Source organism: Hippocampus comes, unplaced genomic scaffold, assembly GCF_001891065.2.
Source record: "Hippocampus comes isolate QL1 unplaced genomic scaffold, H_comes_QL1_v1.1 scaffold82, whole genome shotgun sequence".
Classification (NCBI taxonomy): Eukaryota; Metazoa; Chordata; class Actinopteri; order Syngnathiformes; family Syngnathidae; genus Hippocampus; species Hippocampus comes.
Genome location: NW_017805135.1, coordinates 1,549,629 through 1,577,266, shown reverse-complemented (window position 1 = coordinate 1,577,266; position 27,638 = coordinate 1,549,629). Strand labels below are relative to the sequence as shown.

At 42.3% G+C, this 27,638-nt stretch overlaps 1 protein-coding gene across 4 annotated transcripts in view; it reads right to left on the bottom strand.

Annotated features, from left to right (window-relative positions):
- Positions 1-24,012, bottom strand: part of kctd15b (potassium channel tetramerization domain containing 15b) — a 36,661-nt gene extending 12,649 nt beyond the window's left edge. Inside the window, exons 1-6 of one of the 4 annotated variants that reach the window (XM_019866791.1) lie at positions 23,662-24,012; positions 22,790-22,863; positions 19,699-19,792; positions 16,976-17,151; positions 8,018-8,162; positions 1,550-1,855 (exon numbers count right to left, since the gene is read on the bottom strand). In XM_019866791.1, the coding sequence (XP_019722350.1) occupies positions 1,550-1,855; positions 8,018-8,162; positions 16,976-17,151; positions 19,699-19,707 (636 nt within the window). In that variant the 5' untranslated portion in view covers positions 19,708-19,792; positions 22,790-22,863; positions 23,662-24,012. The other 3 variants (XM_019866790.1, XM_019866793.1, XM_019866789.1) reach the window with 3 other exon arrangements.
- Positions 24,013-27,638: the final 3,626 nt, after the last annotated feature.

Here is a 27,638-nt window from a genome sequence, read left to right as displayed (position 1 = left end):
GATGAAGTGCTGCCTCCAGGGATGAAAACACAATGAATGCTTGTACTGTCTTACTTGCACTTGTTTTTTTTTTTTTGTTGTTGTTGTTTATTTTAGATTGTTGCTCAAGTTGCTCAACAAGTATCCACTGCCTTGCTCCCCACCAAGTCGTCATGATAGCGGAAGCTTTTCGTGAGCTTTCACGCCTCAAAGTAAATGCGGGTGAGGGTGAGCATTGGCTCATTTGCATGTGACAGAACTGCACCTTTAAAAAAAGGCAAGTAATCAGCAACCTTAGAAGAGGAAGAAACAGCAGCAAGCGAGCGTTATTTCGATTGGAAAGAACAAGAGCGAATGATGCTATAGCAGCAGTTTTATCAGAACCAATATTAAAGAACCAGAAACGGAACACTGTTGTAAAATGATCACCCGCTGTAGATCCATTTGAATGGTTATTGACCAAATGACAGCATTGAGACTTAAAACTCGGCTACCGATCGATTACAATAAGGGCCCTGCTTGAAGTACAACAACCACCCTCAAAAGTGAGAAAAATCTGTATGTCCACTCAGAAGTCAAAGATCAGTTGACAATTTCAACTGGCACAGTGATTCAAGAGAATAATACTGTAATCTGTCAAATCTGTTTCCACAAAAAAAAAAAACAACCCCCCCCCAAAAAACTACACACTGAAAAGTACACAAAATTCTAAGGACCCTGTCATCTATCCAATCAGCGAGGACAGTTAAGACTTTTAATGGGGCATGATACAAGAGCCGGAAAATTTTGAGAGTGATTGACCTTTTAAAGATTAGAATTAACTGGAATAAACAACGGTGACATACTGCAATTACAAAACAGTAAAACAGAGAGAGAGAGAGAGAGAGAGAGAGAGAGAGAGAGAGAGAGAGAGAGAGAGAGAGAGAGAGAGAGAGAGAGAGAGAGAGAGGGCGCCTCGCGCTAACTCTGGATGTACGATAAATATCGGAACGATGACATCTTGTCAATAAATCGAATAACATCAGAAAAAAAGGACGGCCATGGGTACGGTGGCGTTCTGAAAGCCAACGAAAGACGGCTGCGCTGCCAAGAAAGGAAGAGTGCAAACCTTTGGCCAATTTCACCATTAACGTTGTGGGTGGCCTGGCGACCAACCTGTTAGCATCGTTGCCTTTTGTGGGCTACGAAACCACCCGCCGCAAACGGTTTGGACTTTGGAGCTGCCACTATCTTCGAAAACAGGAAGTGTCATGCTTCTGCATACCCCAACAGAAGGAAATAAGGAAACGAGCCTCACTTCTGATTTATGGCCGGGTGACGTTTGACTTTGAAAGCTCCCTTCAAGACATACACTGTGGTGCTCATTTGTACATTTACTCCTTTTTTTTTTTTTTAACACTGCACTTTTTCACCTTGCAGTCCTTGTATGTGCACTTGATGAATCCTTACCCCTGATACACACACGCACACACACACACACACACACACACACACACACACACACACACACACACACACACACACACACACACACACTCTGTATATAATATGACTGAAGGAAGCTTGTTACCTGCACAGAGTTGAGCCTGCAGTAGCCGTTGAGGGGGAAGCGGATGACGTGGGTGGGGTCCTGGTTCCACCCGGCGTTGACCGAGTTGCACATAACGTCCCCCGTCTCGGGGAAGATCTCCTCGATGAGGACCTTCTCGCCGCTCAGGGCGATTCTCTCGCCCAGGTCGGGCGTGACGCGCACCACGAGGCAGTCGCAGGGCTGCGCCATGCGCCGCTGCTCGCGCTCCTGCTTCCAGCGCTCCAGTTCTTTGATCATGGGCGTCAGCTGGTAGTAGCGCGCCTCCTCGTAAAGCAGCTGGAAGTCCTGCGGAGGCAGGAGGGCGAGGTGCCAGGCCACTTCATTAGGTACACACAGACAATCTTAGGAGCTTTGATACAATTACGTGCAATGCTCAGTTTTAACCGGCAGTGTTGCAGAGGAACAAAATATGTATCTCTACAGTTTATCTAAAGCATGAAAGAAAAACAGCTTTCAACCCAACCCTCCCCCACCAAAAAAAAAAAAAAAATTTAATTCGATTTTTATTTTTTTAAAAATGATTCGTTTTAGTTGATTAGTTTTAGTAGTATATATATATTTTTTGTTAGGGACACGCAGCAAAACAAACAAAAAAAATCATATAAAATGGACATTGAAAGCTCATGTTGACAAAGATGAAAACGAAGGACATTTCCGCAACATTTATAGTTAATTCTATCATTTATTTTCGTTTGCTCTTCTGATATGTTCACAAATACTGCTGCACATTCATCTGCAATTTCATCTGTATGTGTCACTGCTGTCAAGTAAGAATTTTGTGAATTTCCCCGCCTTTATCTAAAAAACACAAAGATGTATTTATTTTTTGTTATCTTTTGGGGGAGCCACGTATTGTCTTCCGCCAATATATCTGTTAGTCTCAAACAAACAAAATCGCTTCACACTCACTATTTTTAGTTGTCAGAGGCAACCATATATGCGAATTATATGATAGAAAATACAAGATTCAAACAAATACCGCATCACAGTTTCTGTTTATCATTTTAGGGAAACCATGTATTGTCGTCGTCCCACCAAGGCAAAACAAACAAACAAACAAACAAAAAATAAACATGTCCAAAACAAACAAGAAATAAGCAGGTGGCAGCTCTCATGCGTAGCATCACCATGTTAGCCTTTAGCATGTTTCAAACTCCATCAAGGCCATGGCGGCGCATCACGCACGCAGACAACTTTTGCAGCAGATTGCCTCCCTCTATTCCCCCCCGGCGGGTAGCGCTCGCTGGGGGCGCTTTGCCCCATCGCATTTGCCTCTAATTTCCCACAAGAGCAGATGGCGCCATCATTCAGCGAGAAGAGAAGGGATGCGTAAGGTTTTTTTTTTTTTTTTTTTTTTTTTTTTTGCGTCGAAAGCAGATGGAAGGTGTGGAGGCGGCAATGTGTGCGCAAGCGAACGTGAGGGCAATCATCAGACGGGGGGGCTGTTTTAATATATGCCCGATGTATGGTAATGAGGTTAAGATCCTATTACGAGCCGATTTTAATCAGGTTAAACCTAAATCCTGCTGCTAAACAATTAGCAATTAATACATACGTGTTTGGATTAGCGGCGACAAAGACTGACAGCTTCATTCACTGCTTTGAAAGTCAACTGTTAACGGACGTTCCTTAGCGGCTAGCGAGCTACATTGCTCGACAATTAAAGAACAACCACAAATCATGTCTCATTTATGGATGAGTCATTGTGAATTTTGGTCAGTTTGTTGTTCATGTAATTTGTTCATTTGTTTCCTCCCACATTCTGAAAACATGCATGGCAGGTTAGTGGAACACTCAAGATTGTCCTGAGGTGTGACTGTGACAGCAAATGGTTGTTCGCCTATGACTTGATGTGGGAGAGGTTCCAGCACGCCCGCCACCCTCGTGAGGATAATGGATTAGAAAACAACTTTTTCTGGTCTTGGATCGAATCTTGAATAAAATGCGATTTAATTTACATGACAGAATGCTTTTTTTTTTTTAAGAAAAAAAATAGAATTTTTGTTTTACAAGCTTTTTTCCGAAACAACTAATATTATACTTTTTCTTCAAAAAAAGGTTTTATTTGAAGGGAAAAAAGCGTATTTCTCTACGTTTTAATTTTTTTGTGGGGGTGGGGGAGAAACTTGTTCTCAAATTGAATTTTTTTTTTCCTTTGGAAAAAAAACGACATTCTCGTGTGATTAGAACTTTTTTCATAACAAAAATAGCTTTCTCACGGGGCTCTCGACTAACTTTTTGCAATGATAATGTTTTTTTATGCTGCTCATACAGTATTATGAGAGAACATCTTAAATCGAGTAAATACATTTTTTTTAACACCAAATAACTTTTTATCCTCGAGAGCATTGAACATTGGCATTGAAATGTAGAACAATAAATACAATATCTTGAACAGATTAAAAATCTAAGTCAAACAGGCTCAGGCTCTGTTCACAAAAATTGCAAACATTGGGTGCAGACGTATTGAGCCTCAAGAGGCTAGTTGCACTCGTGCCACCTCTTTTATTTTTTATTTTTTGGAGGTATATCATTAGGGAATTGTGTGCCCAAATTTGTCTCAGTCAAGAGCCTTGTCTCATGGAATATATATTTTTTGGTTCAATGTGGCCCTAATATTCCTTTATAGTACTTTCATAAGTAAATGGCACAGAAAATCCCAAACTAATCAAAACCTCCAAAAATGGTTTCAATACCGGTTGGCTTCTTGCAACTGACAAAAACCCGCACAAAGACGCTGACCCTTTGGGCAGCTTTCTGTTTCAAAGTGCCTCATCTGTCCCAGCTCTGAAGCCAGTGGATGGATGTGTTTTTTTTAACGGGGGTTCTGTCTGCGAGGCACTTTAGTCATCCCCTTCCCCAGCACAAAACAACAGAGTCATCTGCAGCGCCAACGTGAGGATGAGGAGAAAAAGACGGCGCCCGGCAGCGGCTACGTCCCGGCTGCCGCCAGCTCTACCAGACAACTTCATTCCCGAAAAAAAAAAAAAAAAAGAAAAGCTGGGTCCTAGACAGACAGCCCTTTTTGAGCTTCAGAATAATGGCCGACCCGATTGGCCACCGGCAAGGCGACATCTCAGAGGGAGGATGATGATAAAAATAGTCTCTCGCAGGAGGACGGATTGAGCGGCCATGTGTTTTCGGACGAATTATGAGACACGCAAGTGGATTTGAACATCGGAAATTGTTGGTGTCATTTTGAAGTGTGAAACCTTTTTTTTCTTCCTCCCACCTTTTGTGAATTGTGTGGTGACGGCTGGAAATTACATGCGGTCGCTCTTAGTTGAAACCATTTTTTTTGCAGGAGCAATATGTGAAGGGATAAAATATTTCATAAAAAGACTCTCCAAACGACTGTATTAGTTTCACGGCACCCCCACCAATTTGACTGAGCAAAACAGTAAATAGTAGGACATCGGACACTTAAAAAAAAAAAAAAAAAATAGAATTTAATTTTAGTGAGCTTCCGGATAAAGTTATGAAGGGGTAAAAGAATTGTTTCTGTTTGTTCATCATTCGCCACAAAAAAAGAAGACACAAAAAGAAGAGCCTGATTGATTGTCCAGTGGTGTGTGCTTTGCTAACAGTGGTTTTTACTCCCCGATCTGAACAAAAAAACTGTTGGGAGAAAAATAAAAGACTTAAAAAACCCGTTGAAGGTGTTCAATATTTACAATCTTTGTGTGTGTGTGTGTGTGTGTGTGTGTGTGTGTGTGTGTGTGTGTGTGTGTGTGTGTAGTCAACAATGAGTTCAGCTGAGCCACATGGTTGTGGCTAGGGCCTGACCAATGGGGAGATTTTTTTTTTTAAACATGTGCAGGGCTCCCACTAATTACAACGACAATCAGCGTACTAATGAGTTATATCATTTGTTTTTATTTGATTCCATGCCTGTCTAGCAAAATATGTCATTACGTGGAACTGGTCGGTAGCGCAAAAAAAAAAAAGGTTGGGGACCGCTTGACCGTGAGGGAACAAAAAATATGAATGATGTCATCGATTAATCGATTTCAGCTTGACTTTCATCACCTTATAGTCAACATTCAAAAATGTTTCGTAGATCAACCCCTTGCACATCCTCGAAGAGCAATAAGAAACATTTGCAGATTTTTTTTCTTTGTCATGTGTGAGGGCTCAATCATTTAAAAAAAAAGAAATTGCTAAAGATGTGAAAAATAAATGTGTACCTCTTTTGACTTTCGCACAGTAAAAGTACGAATAATAGACGTGAGTCTCAGAATTGATTCATGGCACAAACTTAACGGTTCATAAGCACACCTTCAGCGCGACTGAATGTTGCTTACTCTTGTGTGATTAATTGTGCGTTGAGTAACGAGGGTGGTTATAAATAGTGAATATTTTTTTTGTTCCAGCGATGTCGGCCGAAATCTTTCTTTCCGCTCAGACTTTCACATTGATTTAACAAAACACACAAGGCTGCGGCTGCCAGCAGCAGAACAGACCCAGCCCTCGGGCGACGGCAAGCCTGATTGTGTTCAGATAAGGACATGCTCAATTTTGCCTTGCACTATTTGCATTTTTTCCCCTTCCTCCTCCTCCTCCACCACCCTTTGCTCGGGCTTCACGCAAATTGAAAGGTATGCAGATCAACACAGGCTTATGCGAGGGGATTGTAATGAGTCGAAACAATGAAGTCGGACACATTCTCCTTCAACGCGGCTGCCTGATTGGACGGTCAACATTTCACAGACTGTGAGGCAAAGCATGAATAAAAGAAGGTGGAAAACAAATCGGTACTGAGTCAGATCGTCATTTGCCAAAATATGTGAAGCTTTCATGTCATGTTTTGTTCTTGGAGGCTTGGATCTGGTTCAGACGCTCTATGGGGGTCCCCCCTAAGAACTGGCTCCAGGCTCCGAGTGGCTCGGTCTCGCCATGTTCTCTTCGAGAAGAATGGTGAATGAGGAGCCCGCATGGAAAGGTCATTTAAGTTAAAGTGGTTTACAGTGATGAGGAGAATAAACAATATCGCAAAATAATCCTTCAACAGGAAGCAGCCTTGGATGAATTAAACATTGCAACAGAGCCTTGAATGGCAATGTTGATTCATACATATTTTGGCTAAGTGGCTAAAGTTGCCATTCATTTAATTTAAATCAGATCTGTTTTACCAGTGGACTAAGCTTTATTTATGTATTATTTGTCTTTTCAAGTGCACAACCTCATTAGTAAGCAAATAATTTTGCTTGACAGCCAGCTAGCATCATGGAAAAAGTAGCTCTGAGAAGCAATCAATAATAAACTGTGTTATTGTTCAAAACGAACCAGTGTTACATCTACAACTGCAGTCAAAAATATTTTTGTTCGACATGGGTGTCAAACTCATGGCCACTTTGGAGTTATGTCTTCCCTCGGAGGGCCGTTATGACAGTGAAATCACAAAAATGTTTAATTGTCTCATCGCATTATTAGCTGTACAAAAACAAACGAATGGATTACGAGTTTTTAAATCAGTCCAGTCAACTAAGATGTTTCATTCAATTGTCGTTCAAGTGAGTGTAAACGGGGTTAAAAAAAAAAAAAAAGTTTATTAAACTCACAATGTGCTTATGGAACTTGTGAAAAAAAATGCTATGGTGATGATGAGTAACGGAAAAAGCTCTGAGAAGCCACTAGCTTGTTACTAAAACGGCAACAAATAGCTGACAACGGCTAAAATCAATAATATTCTGAATTAGTGTTTAAAACTATCCCGTCTTTCAACTTGCTGGCTAACTGCAATCAAATACTACAATATGTTTGTAGACATCTAGCATCTAATGTCATCTAGCATCTAATGTCATCGAGCTAGCCTCACTATAAGCAGTGTGAATTTCCATTTTACAGATTTGATTGAAATGACTTTTCATATTTGTGGGACACGAGATACAATACAGAAGCTTAACTTTGATTGAATACATTCCCAACAAGCTCTTGAAACTAGCAAAACAGGTAGCTAGTTTCATGGAACAAAACATGAAAAAACTCGAATAAAGTAAGTCAAATACAGACCATATATTTCAATCTAATCAAAGGTAGAGAACAACTGTTTTAACTTGACAGTTTACCGGTGAACTCAAAATGTATATCTTAACAAGTTGGGTACATGTCATTAAACAAACCATCCGAAATAAATCACACAGTAATTTGTTGCACTGTCATGCTAGCTGCTACTGTACTGATGGTACCATTGTAGGACATATCCCAATATTTCAAAAAGCTTTTTTCGTATTGTCATTATGGGTGTGTAGTATCGTATTTTGAGGTGGGAAAAGACAATTCATTCCATTTTGGAATAAGGGTGTAACATTAAAGTAAAGTGCTGGGAATATTTCCCAGATGCACTTCACATGTTGTTGTCATTGTGTATTATTTGAATAGAAATGAAGTTGTCTTTACAATTCATACCAAATATGCATTTCATGTTCTGGGTAAGGCGACTCTCACCTTGAAGTCTTCGGGAAGCAGCAACTTGCAAGTCCTGAGGAAGCTGAGGATGTAGCGGAATATCTCGCCGTCGCGATCTATGAAGTAGTGCTGCTTCAAGCTGTCCAGCACGATGGGCTCGGTGCCGTTGAACAGGCGACTAATTCTGCAAAGTGACACAAGCGGCGTGCGCGCGCACACACACACACACACACACACACACACACACACACACACACACACACACACACACACACATAAAAACACACACTTAATGAAATGAGTCTAACTCCAGTCAAATGCATGACACAATTACCCTCCATTTATTTTTCAATTTTACTAGCTGCTAGCCCGAAATGCTTTTTTTTCCTTCGCCTGGCCGTTTGAAACAAGGAGCTTAAGGCAGCGTTCCTCCGCTGTAGACTCGTTTGAAGTGTCCCAGTGTGGACAGATTGCATCCTCGGCGCATGTACTTACAAAAATTAATGGCGTGAATGCGGTATTTCACCTGTTACCCAGCTGCAAATGAAACAGACGCGGGAAATGGACAAGAGTCGCATACTAATATATTCCATATACTACACTTTATTTTTTTAAACATTTATACCAGCTTGAAACCTATAAAACTCATCACTTGCTATCAAAGTCAAGACAGACTGTTAGGTTCAGTGAACACTCAAAATTAACCGTAGGTATGAATGTGAGCGCAAATGGTCGTCTGTCTACGTGTGCACTGCCACTGACCTATTCATGGATTCTTTTTGGAACGCTTATTTACAGTTTTTGACCCAAATAAAACAATATATATTTTTAATGCCAATTATAATCAGGGTCCATTATTTGTTGGGCGTTTTTAGCTATTCGGGACAGCAGGTCCGCTGTGCATGGGGTCCTAACCTAAATTTGTAGTTGAACGCCAATCTAGATTCACATAGTATTGAAGGCATAATTATTTTCCATAAATCTTTGTATAAAAACATTTGTAGGCTGCAATTGTAAAACAATTAAACAACAAACTGTTAGCCTATTACTAAATGGGCTAACTTCGTTGTTAACTTGTAACTACGAAACCTTTTATGTTGGGACTGCCGAGGAACCCTCGACACATGTGATAACGTTTTTAGAATGGGGACAGTTTCACCCGGGGAAAGACTACCGTATATTCCGCACTTCAATGAATGTCCTATTTTAAAACTGTCTTCATATATTGGGTGCACCACATTTAAGGCGCTTAGAATAAAAGGTACAATAGTGGCTGCAATTATGTTATGCATCCACTAGATGGAGCTATGCTAAAGGGAATACAACACAATACAGCTTTATTTATATCGAGCTTTCACAACCGCTGCAGCTGTAACAAAGCGCTTTACAGAACATTTAAAATACTACGCCCAAGAAATCCGAATATCGATCCATATATAAGGTAGGTTGGATTAGATAAGATAAGATAAGAAAACCTTTATTAGTCTCGAAGGCGCACTGTTGGCTTTTGAGGAAAATTTAATGCTTTTATGTGCACCTTATAGCGCATAAAATATGGTACTTAGGATTTCTACATTTTGACCTGACAGGGTTCACTATAGTCTGTTTGTGCAGGGTGGAAAATATGCTTTTTTTTTTTTTAAATAACTTCCTCCACCATGGGGGTGATAAATCTATGAAAAATGTCATTTTTTTTCAATGTTGACATAATGTGATGTAATGGCATTTTTTTGTATTCATCGTAACAGCACAATTCATCCATACAGTACAAAGGTGTTCCCTACTGAGTGCCACTCCATTTAATTTTTTGGAGTATTTAACATGCTTTTCCTCCTAATAATTAAAACTCCTCCTCATGTTGGGCTTGGGGCTGCTGTTTTTCCTAATGCTTCATCTTGTTATTGCCTCACTAAATGTGCTTTATTTTAGCACAATGGAGGGATGGTTGTGCACACTGGCAAGACAATTGGCAGTTTCCATCATTTTAGGTGCAAAACAACTGTTAGTGAGGCATTGTCTTTTTGTTTTGTTTTGTTTTTTTCTACACAATCGGCGCTTTCATCGCCGCTTCGCTTCCTGCGTCGAGTGACAAAAGATAATTGTGCAATAAGTTGACCCTCACACCAGCGTGAAAGCAGCCAGTTGTATTACGAGGAGTGGGAACAGACTCTTGATTTCAACGACAACTTTTTAAAAAGCGTTTGTATCAAGTGTCAGCTGACCCCAACAATTCCTCTTCTCCTCTTTGACTGTTTGAGGAAGCAAAGACGACTTTTTCCTCCCTCGCTCCTTTCTTTCTCTCCTCCTTTCACTCTTTCTGTCTTCTCTCTCCATCCTCCCGTCTCCCTCGCTTGCTTTTTCTCTCTGGAAATCGATGCAAAATGCTTTATAAAAAACCAATACTCATCTCCCTGTTTGGCCCCGGGTGTTCCTTTCTCATATGGTCTTGCAATTCTTCCAGCTAGAATTTCACCATACGCCTGCGGGCTAACTCTGTTTTTCATCTCCACTTTTTTAAAAAGCAATTAAAATGCTGCCTGTTTTTCTTTTTCTTTGCCCCCCACCACCACCCGCCTCCTCCTCCTCCTCCTCCTCAGCCTCCTCCTCCACTCACTTCACTCACTCGCTCTGCGGGCCTTCTCATGTTTGCCCTTTTCTGTTCAATTGGATGAGAGGTTTAACAGGTAGTTTGCTACACGTACGCTGTATGCACAAAAAAGTATTTGAACTCAAAGAATATACACAGCTGGATGCCTTCCACTCCTCTGGGAGTTATAGTTGCCACGTTCTTTTCCGCCAAACTCGTCTAAGCGCCTTTATGGGCTTTGATTTGTGCACAGTGAGCATAAAAGCGCCTTCCCAAAACTGTTCCCACAAAGTCAAAAGCACACAATGGTCGGGAATGTACTTTAGTGCCCATGTGGAGTACAAGCATAATGATAACTGGGCGGAATTTGAACATGCCCCCATAAACCCTCCCACACACCAAAGTCAGCAAAGGCTTGATTGTCAAATTCCTACCTGATCTGCTCATAAAATGTTTGGGGCCCAACAATAGCAAATCTTCAGTGGGGCTACACACAGACCGCAGATCAGACCCAAATTTGTGCATTTTCTCTCGCTTGCGATCGAAGTCAGCAAAGTCATACATCCTCGGATGCATCTACAGGATAATCGTGAACGATGATGTCATGAATGGGGTGTGTCATGAATGAGCCAACGGCAACAATGACGATTAATTTTCACAATTACAAATCCTTATGTGCGTAGTCAACAGCGACTTCAGACGAAGCGCGCACTCTGCGAATGTGACGTCAGACAGAATGTTAGTCAATCAGGAAACCACCTGAACCTTGCTCGAGGAGCAAATGGTGGTGTTGCGTCACCGTGTTTGAATAACGCGTCTCCCACGTTATTCACAACAAAAATGACAAGGAGAAAAGTTTGCCACGGCCATACCTCCTCTCAGTCTTGGTAGCACAACAGACATCATGACGTGTACGGTGTGCTTTGTTGCTCACCTGGAGTACACCACACACGATAAGACAAGCACGAACACATGGCCCGATTTTTTTTTCACATGTGAGGTTGCTAGCATTTTAAAAATGTGCTAAAAAGTGGTGTGTTGGAACCAGCGGATGAAGAGTGTGCCAAAAAGCGCTCAATTGATTGCTGACGGCAGTTGAACAGAATAATACACGGAATAGTTGCACATTAGCTTCGAAAATCTTGAAAATAGTCACTTTATCATTGCCACCCTTTACTGTCACTGTCTATACTAATACTGATAGACCAGCCAAGACACCTCCTTTGCTGAGTTAGTGCTAGCAAGGATGCTCACATTTAGAGTTGTGTGTGCAGTGCTTGTACTATAATGCTAACATGAGAGAACGTTAGCGTTGAGATTTTTTTTTTTTTTGTTTCAACACAGGCAAGTTTTGGCCACATAAACTACAAAGACATATTTCAGTGTCCGATTATGCTTTAAGTTTATCACTATTCTATTCATATGCTTCACGGTAGCTTAAAAGTCAAACACACCTCCCCACTGGAGATTGATCCCCGGAGGGAGAAGAAAAGCCCAATTATTTCTTACTGATACTTTGAGGGCAACCATTTTAACATATTCACATTGTTATTTAGATCAGATTTGGGCCAAGAGTCTTGCAGCCTGGAGTCTGGCAATGAGCAGGGGGGAATCCTGCAGCAATTTTTTTTTTTTTTGGATGAATAAAATACTGTATACTAGCACTAATGCACTACACTTTCACATTACTGCAACGCAGAATATATATTAAAAAAAAAAAAAAACAGTGTGGTGAAAACAATTACATTCCCGTTATTTATCACCACATATAATTTTGGGGGGCAAACAACTAAAAAGTATTTGATTAGTATGTAAGTAAGTAAACACAGCCTATTCTCAGTTAATGACATCTTGACATGGGCCCAATTTTCACAGAAAGGCAAAAGTTGATTTGGCGTGAAAACTATGAAATCTTTATTTTTCTGCCGGGGCAAGTCTGGTATACAATATTTGGGAATTTTGCACACTGTGTTATACCTCGTGAGGTGTTCTGGCAGAATGAAAGCCGTTTTCAATTATAAGCCCACGGCGCACCTGAAAATTTGGTGACAGAAAGGAGAATAAACGCAAAGAGACCAGGTGAAAGCAGGTCTAAGTTGTGGCGCAGGTGCTGTGATGCGATTTTGGTGGATTTGACCCATGTGCAGGCAGACGGATACAGCGCTCCACTGATATGTGTGTTGGATATCATCATATTTCATTCCTAAAAATGACATCAGCATGCATTGAAGGGGGTGGGCTGTGTTGTGACACAAGGACCCACAATGGGGGTGGAAGGCTGTCTACAAGTGCGGCGGCCAATTTTACCTAGTCTTAAAGTGAAGATCTTCATACTTATAAACATACTTTGTGTGTGCCAGTGTCTTACACGGACTGCAGCGAGTCTGTTATGCTTCCATCATGTAGACCGCTTTGATTGGCCTGGGAATCAGGGGAGCTGTGTTCACTCCCACATCGGAACAAACGCGCATTTATACTGTAATTTCGGCCTTTGACAAAAATGCCAAAGAAAATTCCAGCCATGTGCAGAGTTAGACTGCACTTTGCACTAGATGTACGCTTGGCATGAAAATAGTCCCCCATAAATGGCGGGCAATTAAATAATTTGAGCATCAGTGTAGGAAAAACGTGATGATGTGGGACAAGAAAGTTCGCTCAGCTACCGCCCAACTGACTATTTTTTCATTGGTGCTTTATATTAATGCCAAGACGGTTTTTCTGAATACTGTAATTATGACTTTGCTACTGCTTGAGCAGAGGAAAGTAATAGGCTACAAGTTTAGGTTAAGCATTTGCCACATAGCTACGATTTATTGGGAAAGAAACCAACTTGCTACAGTACAGCTTCGTAAAAAGGTCCTTAAATCTACAAAGACTACATCAACACAATGAAAAATAATAAGCCAATCAAATAAAAAGAGTGATTTCCTGAAGCCTCATGTTCGGTGTCGTGACAGTGGGCCATTTGCGTGCATTTAAAGCAACAGAATGCATGATGCCACTGCAGATCGATCACACGTGGAAGAGAACACAGAACCGAGGAAAAAAAAAAAACAGTGCTTCTATCCAAATAGCTTCCTTGTCTGTGTGGAGCATTCGCCCCTAATTTCCTCAGCTTCTGTTCAAGCGAGAGCTCCACAGAGTGTGCCATCAATGTTTCATGGCCACTGTCCCTTAATATGGCCTGGCGCTGAGGAAGACGGATAGCCGCACATTCGTTACTAGACTAACTTTCTCTTGGCACACTGCATTATTCAGCGAACGATCTATTAAAAGTCACCATCAACTTGAAACTCCTTAACCATGCTCTTTTAGGTACCACTCCCCAACCGCCTCCTTTTTCTGGACCCTGGACCACGACCGGACGTGCGTGGCGTTCTCGGGATCCCGCCACAGTGTAATTGTTTTGCTTTATGCTGTCAGCCATTATCCTAATTCACACAAAGGGGGAGGCAAGAGAGGGCGGAGGAGACAGGGCGGGGAGGAGGCTGGGGGGTGGGGGGGGGTCTCCTTCCACTGGCTTCGGCGGAAAGTAGGGCCCCGAGGCCAAGTGTGCTCTGAGGAGGCTGGGAAAAGCGAGAGACAACAGTGAGCGTATGTGTGTGTGCGTGATCCCGGGTGAGAAAGAAACAGAAAGAGACGGGCCGAGCAAGCAGAGGAGCGTGTGTGAAGAGAGAGAGAGAGAGAGAGAGAGAGAGAGAGAGAGAGAGAGAGAGAGAGAGAGAGAGAGAGAAGGAACTCAAAGCCACACTCGCGCTCGCATCTTCACCCTCGCTCGTGTAACCATCACAATGTTCTAACATGACTGTCTATGTGTGTTTTCTGTTTGCCTGATTGCCCGTCAAAAACGTCTTTGGAACATCTTACACTGACGACTAAGGCAACTGTCATATTCAAACACTGTATAACGCTTCGGAGTTTGTTTACACAAGGATGACCTAGAAAATTTCGGAAAAGTTTCATGCAAAAAAATGTCAAAAGTTGTTGAAATGACCAGAACAAAAGTGAAGAATAAAATAAATCTGAAAACAGTGCAGTGTGCATGCCAGGCCAGTGGTGGGCAGTGTCATGTAGAAACACTGTGTACACAAGGCATTCTTTGCATACCTGTCGGCGGCATTTGAAAGGAGTATGGAAAAAGTACTTTGAAGGACATGGTACTACCGTATATTTGGTAACCCGAAGACCCCATTTTAGTATTTTGATACCGGTGATTGCAGTAGCAGTGTCGTAAATGTATATTTTGTATATCTTGCTCGAAAATGCACAAACACAACGCATCTTTGCAGTCGAATTTGTTTTTGTAATGTGTATGAGTACAAAAAAAGATCAGATTTATAACCAAAAATTCAAACTGGGCAAAACATCCTGCAGGGTGAACGTTTTTGTTTTTTTTTTTTGTAATGTTTTGCTTTATAACGCTGACCTGCAAATGCTTTTTATCGAAACATTTTCTGTAATATTGACTTTATTCCTGTGTTAGTTGCGGCCATAGGAACATATTTGTGTATTTTTTCCCTTTTTTTTTTCATATTTAAAACATATAGAACCCCCTGTCTTTCGTGGAAAACATATATTGAATTTTTAACCAGCATTCTGGGGATTTGAAAAAAATACATATTTAATTTTTTTTTTTTTTTACTCCAAATGCTTTTCAGTGGGGCGTGAATTACACGCGGATTTTCACTTTTCGCAAGCTGGCTTGGTCCTTATCCCTACAAATAGCAGGGGTCAACTACACAAGTATGGAGTGCAGTTCATGAAGGTGGCAAGTTGGTATGTCTTTATCCCCCCCCCCTCCAAAAAGCCGCAGGTCAAGCTTGACAATTTACTATCTATATCTTCATCTATATAGATATAGATATACAAACAATAACTCGTAGGCCTTTGTCTGTGCGCTTTGAAGGAATTGAGCTCTCAACCTTTCTTCTTTTCCAGACACCATATCATTTAGCAACACTTTCATGACCATGTTTTGCCATCTACAAAAAATTATATAAAAGATCCGAAAGCTCCTAAAACCTATGATGTTAACAGCGTAAATGGCAACAACAATTGTCAATCTGTGTCGGAGATGAGCTTTTATTTTGCGCCTATAACATAAAAATGAGGAGCTGTCTGGGGATTTCCTGTCAGCTGACTGTACTCATATCAAGCCTTTTATTATCAGGGGATTAGGAGGATTGTTTCCTGTAGCCAATTTGGCAGATTTTCTAACAACCCGCCTGGTGTGTGTTTACCTTGGCCCACATGGGACTTTGACGGCTGACATTGAAGTCTGTATGAAGAAAACCTCCGTGAGAGGTGAGTTCTTAAAGTAGCGTTTGGTATTCTAGTGTCGTTCCAGTATAGGTGTAAGTTTTGTGACTTATGTGTGGAATCCGAATTCCGATTTTCAGCGTTTTACCTTTAAAATCAAGCATGCAAGCAGATTCTTGGGTCACTTTAGATGGCCTGAGCACTTGAGAGTACATTCATTGGACACATGGTTCGGGTACACGGAATACAATCCAAGAGCTGTACTAAAAACCCAACCTTAACAAATATGATGGAACTGAATTTCATCACACTGAAAGGTTTTCCGAATTTTGTGGTTATTTTATTTAGCGAAGGCTGAAAAGATTAAAAGTAGCTCACTGTGTGACGCAGTGCAGTTCTAGAACACTACAAACTACCTTTAATGATATGAAAAAGGTATGGCACTGCTCCACGCATACTTGACACTGCGTGCGCTCATTCACTCTTTTTGTAGTTGTACAGTCAGTCACGCTACAGTCGTTACAAAACGATCTGCGTTTCCGTTGAGGGAAATGTGACACATTCTGATCCAAGACAATGCAGTTCACTTATTACCTCTCTAAATTAACCATTGTGTTAGTAAAGGCGGAATTGGCTACATTACTGGTTCTTTTACAAACTGCGAAAGTCGTGTCATTCTTTTTCCACCCCCTATAATACACACAACATCTTTTTTAACAGATAAAACGCTGATTTAGAAACTACTAAACTGTGTCGTAACCACTACAGTAGAGGCAGCAGGAGCTTAGGAATGAACGTTTTTCACTGTTTTCCCTTTTTAAAAGGATGCCTTAGATCATGCTCACAAAATTGAAGTTATGATACAGTCGGCCAACGCCTGCCATCCGACGTCAATGTACAACAGTCACGATGTGGGGAAAGAACAAATGGTCTCCAACGAGAAGTTGCACTGCTCTCAAAAGTTGACGGGTTCGAGCCACAAGACATTTGGATAATGACGGAGTTTCTCTGATTTGTTTGCCTTTGTGCGCCAACCACAGTGGATTTGAAATAAAACCATTGAGGTGTAGCCCCTCAGAGGTCTCAGAAGAACAGGTTCGAGCATCGCACGGGTGTAGACAGACCACAAAATGACACAAGACCTCCTTTACCTTGAGTCCGGGTACTTGGTGAGCGTGGCCAGGCTGCTGGTGTACATGTGCCCGCCCACGTCGATGTGCACGGGCGCGTTGGCTTTGGTGAGCTGCGCCGGCAGAGGGATACCCTGGGCGGCCAGGGGGGAAACCGGGGACCGGGTCAGAGAGAGCCGCGACATGCTTCGCCCCTCCTGGAAGCAAGTGTACAAAAAAGCCATTGAAGGAGAAGGAAGAGGAAGGGGGAGGAAGACAGAGGAATGGTGGAGAGAGAAGGATCCTACAGTGGCAAAAAACAAAAAACCCTGAGACGATATCCTTCCTGATCAGATCACTTCCATGACTGCCTGGTCGCGTCCCCCTCGCTTGCGTATTACTACACCGCGGCGCCTCTAATTAAGTATGTTTGCATCTTTTGGCTTGGCACCGCGGGCGGGGAGAGGAGGAGGATGCTTATTAGAGAGACAGACAGACAGATAGACAAGAGAGAGTGTGAGAGAGAGAGAAAAAGGGAGAGGGGAGGATGCTAGGTGTCAGCCTCTAGGGGAATAAAACAAACTGCTGCTGCAATATTCTAATTAAAGGTCGCATTATGGGAGAGATGTGATGCACCCAGACACACCAGTGTGGGAGTGAAAGGGGAGGGTGGTCTCCACTTGCACACCTACACACACACACACACACACACACACACACACACACACACACACAAATTGAGTGATCACATCCCTGTTGAAGAGCAATTTCGGAAGGGGAACAAATGAACTGCTAGAGTTGGTGCAGTGACGCTTGCCTAAAAGGAGGTGTTGAAGTAGCAAGTTGATGCCACCAGCAAGCCACCGACACGCCACACAGACAACGGTAGAGCATGCGTGCTTTTGGCCAAATTAACCCAAATTCCTTTCAAAAATGTCCTTATGTTCTAGAATCATAATACAGAAGCCGCATGTTTGGTGAAGGAAACCTATATTAACATAATTATATGGCACCCACCAAAATGCGTGGGAATTCGATTTGTTGCGTGCGTGTAATTATTGCCGTATGTTACGTTGGTTTTTTTTTTTTTTTTTAAGAAGTTGGGCAACTTTTCTGCACCGTATTTCAAAAACTACTGAACAGACTATCAATTTATATCTTCTTTCTTTGTTGATTGGCCGCAACACAAGTTTCAACAGAGACATGTGGTGTCCAGGTTACCAAAATGGTTCCTTATGGGTTTAGAAATTGTTTGTGAACCCCCATAATGCTTGCTAAATTGTGCTCCGTCAAAAAATACTTTGGTTTCTGGAATGTTTGTGATCATTAAAAAAAAAAAAAAAAAAGATTAAGGACTCAGTATTGAAACATCCACATGACTTCTTTACATGACTTGACCACATGAGCATAATAGAATAGTCGATCAAGTGTGTCAAGAGTTTGACCTTAAACCAAACAGTTGAAAACTGTCCTTCATTGCTATTTAACGGTACAAGGACAGTACAATAAGGATATTTACAAACGATTAAAAACATAAGTGGTCCTTTCATAAACTGGTATAGCTCAGTTTTTACTTGAATTAGGAGTTTGTTCTGCCAAAGTCAACTCTTAATGCGAGGGATAACGTAGTAAGAAGGTCACGTGGTTTGGGGGCGTTTTATAATAGCTGACACGTTTCTTCCCTACAGGTTTAAAGCCACATTTAAAAGAAAAAAAGCACAGGCTGAAATGATTGGATTTCACCCATCATTAAATCGACACAATTGATCAGCTTGTTGCACAATGTTTTTTTTTTCTTTTTTGGGGGGGCGGGGAGAGGGGGTGTATCTGAATAGTCTTTAGCCTTTAGTGATTCTTTTTTAAATTCCCAGGGTGGTGCCCGCCTCACTTGGAGTATCATGTTGCTCTAATACGATTACATGAGCATGGGATTACGTTCCAAATCCCGGCAAAAGGAGATTTGAGAAATTGGGGGTGTGGGGGGGGGGGGCAATACCCACCTCTCTTTCTAAAGTACAACAAACTACTGTGGCAACCTTTACATCAAAATGCAAACAAATCAATTTTAAACCTTGATTCAGTTTCCCTGATCTGTTCCCTGACATCAAAGGCTCGCGACAAAAAAAAATGTGCCAATTTTGTGGGGCGTCATGATAGAAATATTGCAGATGATGTTAGTACTAATTATAAGAGTAAAGCAGTCACATAATTTATGGGCAAAGGGCAACGTAGGGGCAATATATGACGTAGTAAGTTGGAGTCCCCAACTTTGGGGGGGGGGGGAAACCCTGTCTTGAAAGGAGCTATAATGAAAGCACATATCACCACACTCTCTCCGCGCATCATGCACACATGCAGAAAAAGAGAAATGTTCAATATGGCGTCTTATTATTATTATTACTACCATTACTCGTATTCCCCGTCTGACGTTACACGCCGGTTTGAAAAAAAAAAACCGATCCTAATGTTGCACAAAACAAACCGTCGTTCGCATTTACCGTTTCGAACATGGTAGACGGCGAATCCAGATGGGAGTCCCGTGGGTGAAGAGACACCAAAAAAATAAATAAAAATGCTCAGATATTTGCTTGTCGGTCCGGTTGGGAGCGAAGGGAGGCAAAACGCACAGATCTTGCGGAGAAACGGCGCACGTAAGAATGCAAGAGTGTGATGCGTTCACGGCTGCCTCGACCCTCGCTTGTCAAGCGAGCGTCCGAAGCCAGACAGAAAGAAAAGAAGCGCACACAGGAGGCGTCCTTGCTTACCTTGAACATCGATAGATGAGCTTGCTTCCTGGCGTCCTTCCTTACCCCCCTCGTCTTAGTCCTCCTCCGCCTCCTTCTTGAAATTAAAGTCTTCCTGTCGTTTATTGGGAGTGGAAGAAAAAGAATCCCGAAGAGGGAGAAAGGGATGATGATGATGATGATGAAGATGATGAAGAAGAATGTGGCTCCGGGCTGCCCGAGCGCCTCTGGGCCAGGGATTAGGCTACAATTAGCTCAACTCCTCTCTCTCGCCAAGGCAATTTTCTCCGGGAAAGAAAAGCGTGATATAACCCCCCCCTCTCCTCACTCTTTCTCTTCACCTCCTCCCCTCTTGGACTCGAAAAATTACGCCCGCACAGATAGGAACTTATATGTTTGTGTGCGCGTGCACGTGTCTGTGTTTTCCCGGGCTACTGAGGGGGGGGGGGGATAATAAAAACAACAACAAAGAGGGAACATACGTTCGCGTTCACTCAAAGTTTAAACAACAAAAAGAGGGAAAACGGGGGTTTTAAATATGTACTAATAGTCCCAGAGGCGACTTAAAGCTAAAGGCGTTCAGCTCCATCTCCAAAGTTCAAAGTCGGCCAGTCAGCCATTTCTCGCCGTGCTCTCATAAAAAAGCCGATAAGAACTTGTTGATAAAAGTCAACAATCAGCATCCGAGAATTCCTCTTCTTCCTCTCCAGCTCTTCGCCTCAATGTCTGGAGTGGATGATGGTGATGATGAGGATGATGATGTGGTTGTTGTTGCAAAGAGGCACACACACACACACACACACACACACACACACACACACACACACACACTCACTCACTCACTCACCGCCCTCAGGCCATTCAAATCAAATGACGTCCACGGACGTGCATGCACGCCGCAGCAGAAAGCAGCCCTCACAGGCCGCCCGCAGCCAAATGCGCCATTTCAATTATAGCGCAGGGGCTTAGATGGAGATATCTGGCCACAACACACACACGTACACACGCAGGCACTTGCACACACACACTCCTCACTCATGCTCAAAATGAAAGCAGACAGCCTCCAGACTTTTTGCAAAATGGGATTCGCAAGCTGATTATTGTTATTTTTGCATATGTGTGTGACACAATGGAAGTGAATCATGCGTGAAGCGTTTTGTTTGTCCAAAAAAAAAAGTTTGGAGTCAGTCAAGGTGCTCCATTATTTATTTATTCGTGTGTTTGTTTATTTGCGGGTAAATAAGTGTGAATAATTGATGCAGCATTGAGCCCAGTAATTACTCGCGACTACCAGCAGCCAAAGAGAGAGGAAAGAGGGCACGTTTCTTGATATTTGGCTCCAACCAGTGCAAGAAGCGGGTACTACATCACATGATTGATCATAGCGATCAATTCGTTTAATTGAGGGAGAATATAAAACCACGCACATTTCTTGGTGTGTTTTTTTCCTGTATCACTGTCATTCCAATAACAACACCACCACTACAGTGGGGGGAATACTTATTTGATCCCTGAATAAGTTTGTCAGTTTACTCACTTTTTACAGTCTCTAGTGTAATGGGCAGAATATCCACCCCAAATGCATCGAAACACAATATAAAAGTGATCAAGGTTAAATTTCTTCTCCCGTGTATAGCCAACATTTGCACCCAATGAAGTGTCGCGATACTTTTGAAAAAATATGATTCAAGTAAATAGTCGTCCTCCAAACAAAGAGCGATTACATAATTAGTTAAAAATCAGTGTAGTTTTCACATGCAGGTTAAACCCAAATCCCAAGCTGAACGTAGAAATTCACTGCAATTTATCGTTTGAATAATTATTTATCTTCAACAATTATGCATCTTCAACAATGACTTGATTTTCACCTATTGGCAGATCTCTGATTTTACATCGGTTACATGTATAGAGGTAGTCTTCACAGGCATATAAAAAAAAACAAGTTGACTTGTTGACCTCCGGTCTCATCGTCACCTTTTGTGATTTCGGTTTACCGCAAAAATAAAGGACTCAGCCTCTCTGTTCCAATACTTTTGGAAGGGAGCGTACGGAGGAGGTTGGTCATATGGCAAGTGTGCGATTTCCATCCATCTTAATGGACTGACACTTTCTAGCACAAGTTTTCCAAGAGGTAATAGAGTGATAACATTGGCAATATTTGACAGCGGGACTGGTGGCAGTTTGGGAATGCGTCTCTCCCTGAAGCGGGCCAAGTCTTGGTAATTAGACCCCAGTGCGCCCCAGAAATCCCCCTCATCCAAACCCCCCTGGCACAGATTTGTTGTTTCCAGAGGTACAAACTGTAGGGATGTTAGAGGGGGGGAAGGAGAGACCTGGATTTTTTTTCTCATTAAAAGGAAACAAGCCTGGAGTTAGTTCAATTACATGTGGCGGGCCTATGCAGGGATGTTGTAAATTTAAAGATTTAAATAGCTTACAAAGTGGCTCGGGGACGCATCAGTTAATTTCCTTAATTTATGGATTTTAGCTGCGCCGTGTCAATGTGAAGTAGGTCACGTGGAGGACTTGTGTGCGCCTCGCAACAGCAGGTGCATGGATGACACGCAGGTTCCAAACAAGTGCCCAATCAGATTATTGATCACAAATAAGCTTTGAAGCTAACATTCCGCATCGTTTCAAATGCGCGCAAATCACGAGTTTTCTCCCATGCACCGTCACCCGTTTGCATGAATGAAGTCAATGAATTAATGCATGGCCCTATATGAAAAATCATCACATCACCTCCAGGCCTGATAAGCAGGTGCTGTTAATGTCCCGCTAAGGAGGACATGAATGTGCCTCCAGAGCTTCTCCCCCTCCGCTATACCTCCCCAAACACGTTTTTAATGACGTGATGATGTCATAGATCTTCACAAAGCTTTACAATGATTTAAGATTTACTACACTGAAAAAAAGTTTGCTCGATATCTTTGCAATATCAGGACGCACACAAAAAACAAAAACAAAAATCTCAAAGTCAGCCATTTCGGTTTAAAGCAACCATCGCTGTTGATCCTCTGCAAAAATGATTTTTAGTTTGAGCATTTGTTGATTTATTTTGATGCTGATGAATAAGATCAGCCATACCATATAGAAACAAAACAATACGTACCCATCAAGCCTTCAGTAAGAGCAGCATCATCCGGAATGTCTTCCAAGCATTTGCCATCAGACAAGCGCTCCCCTCTGGCCATGTGGAGAAAGTTGAAGACGAACATTGGGAACTTGCATTTATTATTATTTTCTTTGGGGAGTTTTAAGTGAACGTGCGCGATTGGTGGAGCCAGGCTGCTTCAGCTCTTGCAGCCATTTGACATTCTGCTTGATGTCAGGATGTGTGTGTGTGTGCGCAACCGACTCTTATTATGCATCACCTCCGAGAAGTAGCGGGGGTAAAAAAGTGTCACTTTATTAATAGGCCAGGTGTGTGTGTGTGTGTGTGTGTGTGAGTGTGTGTGTGTGTGTGTGTTCGGGGGGCATTCACTTACATTGCACATAAAGAGAATGGCCCTGGTGCTGTCAACTTTATGTGTCTCAGGTCTACTCTGAATGTGATGGGTTTGATTGAGATGCTTGTTTAAAGTGTGTGTGAATGTATTTGTGTGTCTGTGTGTGGAGAGCTGGGAGGAGTGTGCTGAGTAGGCAGGCGCAAGCTGCAACAGTGTCTCTGTTTGCGTGATCAAAATACTGTATAAGTGATGTTGCTCTGTCATTAGTGTTTATTGACTTTAACCTTTTACTTCACAAAATATAATCGTTTAATATTTCAAAATATGCCAAACATTTTCAAAATATGCATGACTGCATTTTGGGGTATAAACTTTCTTTGTGTATATTGACATATATTTTTGAAAAGATATACGAAATAAAAATAATCCAATTGTACCGCATTCTTGCTTTAACGAAGGTGCTATAACAATCCTTTCAAGTTTAAATGTATCTCACATCACAAATTAAGTCAGCATAAAGTCAAAATGCACTTACCAGTCTGACTTTTGTGCTGAGTCGTCCATCTCGAATCAGATCTATTTCCACTCCGTAGACGTGCTACTTCCGCATTGAACGGCGGCCCCTGTTAAAACGAAGATAGCGTGTCAAATCATGCAAAAGTAACACAGATTTAAGCCTGTAAGAAGGGATAAACAGGCTCCTGCACCCAAAAGATAAATCCTACAAATCATCACCAAACTTTAACGCCACAATAGATGGTGAAGGAAATATAGCGTCCTAATTTCTGCCAAGGACAGCAGTTTCCGTTTGCGGCTCTTTTGAAATTTGCCCATAAGCGTTGCTTCAAATCAAAACCGCTTCTTGTTCAATTTCTGGCATCGGTCATTGATTGAAACGTATTCACACGTCCTGTTATGATCGACACGGTCACCCAATTTCGCATTGATTGGTAAAACTGGTGTCGGGGCTAATTTTCTCTGACCCTCTAGGGGGTGCTACTTAGTGTTTTTTTCTGGTTCTTTTCTTTCTTTTTTTAGGGGGTAGGTTATATTGGGGGTCCATAAAATACTTTTTTTTTCCAGATACACGCATTGTGCATAAATGGAGGCGTCTTCCGAGCACGTTGAGATTTAAAAATGATTAATTTGTTGGGAGTATATTCATACGAGTGCTACTACTACGACCACTACTATTGCTAATAAATCATCATCATCATCAATCTGTTGACAATCTGTCCGGCCCCTGTAGTTAGAGTTTACTGGACTAAAGTGGAACCTTGGTATCTTTAAAGACAGTTGATCAATGTTGATCAATACGTCCATCCAAGTGACCTCGGGGCAATGGCAAAATCTTTAACCGAAGATGTACGAAACAAAATGAAAGACTCTCCGGGTTATTTGTGACATTCGTAATGGTTTTAAACTTGATCATAATATTTTAAAATTTTAAATACAATTTGAGAGGGGCTTATTTGGGGCTGCACAAATTTCTGACATGGCTATAGCATCCTCTTGCCTCGGTGTAGCACTTTGCAAGCGAGGTACCAGGAATAAACCCACTCAACTACGGGAAGAATGAGCCAATAGATTCCAATGCAAATGTCCTCGCTTTCAAACCGAACCTCAGAACTGCGAGGCAGTCGTACTAACCACTCACGCATCAGTATGTTCATTGTAAACCGGGTTTTCCCTCAGAAAATGTCAAGAAAGTAGCCATTTTGTCTGCACGTAACAACGACACGCCTGGAAAAAAAAGTCAGTTCGCTGCTAATATTTGGTTTGCAGTCACGATGTGAACGGCGCCATGTCGTCAATCACATCTGCTATGCATCACATAGCATCCTCTCATCCACCCTGCCCCCTCCCTCCGCTCTGCATGCCTGAAGGGCAGCACCCACAGTCCTCATTAGAGTGCATGTGTCATGATGACATCCAGTGGCAACCTTGACTTATGCTTTATATTTGCACTTATCCATCACAGCGCTGTCATGGCGACGGTCGCAGTCGCACACACACACACACACACACACACACACACACACACACACACACACACACACACACACTGTGCAAAGGTTTGAGGGGGTCCCGCCTGGAATGGGGACCCCCTCTAGTGCCCTTTTCTGGTGTGAGGGAGAAACTGGAGACCGCCATGCTTTTGTTGTGCGCTGACTGAGCTCTGATGTGTCTTCTGCTTTGTCAACACCAAGGCCGCTGCACTGACACCATGGAAGCCCACGCAGCGCCTCGAGGGGACCAGGGAGGAGGGTGAAACGAAGGCATGGTTTGGGTGGGTCACTGTGTAAAAAAATGAATAAATAAAAAGGGTGGCAGGCGGGGGTGGAGAAAGAGGAGGGGCTGGCGGAGGGTGCCAGCTTATAATGTGGCCAGGGCCTCGGGCTGAATGTAGAGTGCTCTGTGCAGGACATAGCGACCGGGCTGCCGGCTGATGACATTTTATGGTCATAACGTGAAATCCCAGCAATTTTTTTTTTTTTTGGGGGGGGGTTACAGTTTTTTACTGTAGTGGGACTTTTGCATGTTGTGTTTTTTTGAGTGCCGTTTTGATTCTAACAAAATGGTAGTCATCAAGAAAACTACAGTACCACCATTCGCAAGCTCACAACGATTTTTGTTGCGCATAAGTAAAACTAGTGTCCGAAAAATGCACCTATCAGCATATTTCTGTGGTCTTTTAGTCATAAGATTCTGCCCAACTGCCCTTCTCCTTCTAAGGTGACATGTTGGCAGAGGATTAGCTAGCGTTGACCAACATGACAGCGAACAGTAACCTCCTTGAAGATCCCAGGAAAGGTCCAACAGCCAGGCTCACAATGGATTAATATCAGAGCGACGTTCCAGATTCTAGATGTTTCCCTCATCCAACAGACATAATTCACATGATCAACTCATCAGAAAACTCTGGAGGATTCTGACAATTATTCTGGCTCAGGTGTGTTGGAGTAGGGACACATTTAAAACATGCACGATAGGTGCTCTTGTTAAGAGTGACCCTTAATGAGGACTTGCACTAGATGACAGTAACATGGATGGAGGGATATATTGGAAAGAAACAGCGTCATCTGCTGGTGGCGTAGGGGAGTGTTCATTTCACTTTGTGCATTATCGCCTTATCAATGATACCACTTTAAACTCAAGTGTTGCAGCAATATTGCGACAATTTAAGAACTTTAAGTAATTTACAATGCATACCTACAAATGCACAACAAACACGAACTTTATTCTGAATATACCGAGTCAAAAGAAACGTTGGGCTATTTTGATATTAAGCGTTTTGACATCATAGTTTTTATTAGCATAGCATTAAAAATGTGGAGTCTTAGCTGGTCCACCAAAACATACATGACAAATTATTTAAGTTCAGACGACATGACAACTGCTTACAATTTGCTGAATACAATCCAGTGTGGAATAACTCGATTCCGAAAACAAAATAACATTTTTACAGTTTTAATTTTTTTTTCATCACATCTACATATTTTTCCCATGGCTAAGCCCAACTGTTGTGGAGCACAGTTTAAGCATTTACGATTTTCCTGAATTGTCTTTTAGCAACGTTCGAAAATCAGACTTTTGCCGAATTTCATCAGAGGATGGGAAATATGCAAAAATGTGCCCCGATGGTTGTTGGTGCTAATTGCTCTACAAAAACAGTTTCTTCATAAGATCCTACTGAGGGATTCCGCAGGGGTCGGCAGTGAAATACTGCAAGTTGGCGAGCAACACCTGCCGCCTGCCAGGCGGCCTTTGGGCTCGTCAGATAAATCCTGTCTGATTATCACCTCGGGAGCTCCCAAAGCAATCCCAGCATTAATGTAGTCCGCGGAAGGAAGGCCATCGGTCCTGGCTCGGACGAGGGCCCGGCTACTGGTTCAACCTGTGGCCAGCTAATGGCCTGGTATCACCTCTCTGCTGTCACTTTCCAAGAAGCAAAAATTGGTTGCAGAATTCTCTGGAAAATAAGACCACACTCGCCTCGCCCCCCACGACTGCAAGGCCAAAGCCTCTGTTACCATGATGACTGGGAGCGGAGCTAGGGGGTTGCGATGATGCGAGCGTGGAGCACTTAGGAGGCAGCAGCCTGCAGTGTGTTGAGGCGCTCTCTTCGAGTATGTGTCGAAAGAAGAAAAGATGATTCATCAGTGTTGCTGGGCAGGTGGTGCCAGTCGTGATAAGAAGCAATTACTGAATGTCAACATGGAGGACACAGAGCCAATTAACAGATTTACATTTAAAATACATTGGTGCTATGTTATCATTTGCATGCTGGCAGGAGAATCTCATCTTAAATGGGATATCAACGAAAATGAAAATGGGAGAATTGCTCTGCCAAGCTGAAAGCTTCACAAAATATGGAGATATTAGCTCAAGGTGAAACCAGCACTTAGCCCGTGGCCGCTTGTGAGACTTCATTATACGTTTTTTTTTTTTGTTTATACATTCAGCTTCATTAAAGCTGCTGCATAAATCATGTCACGAGGAGATTGCATT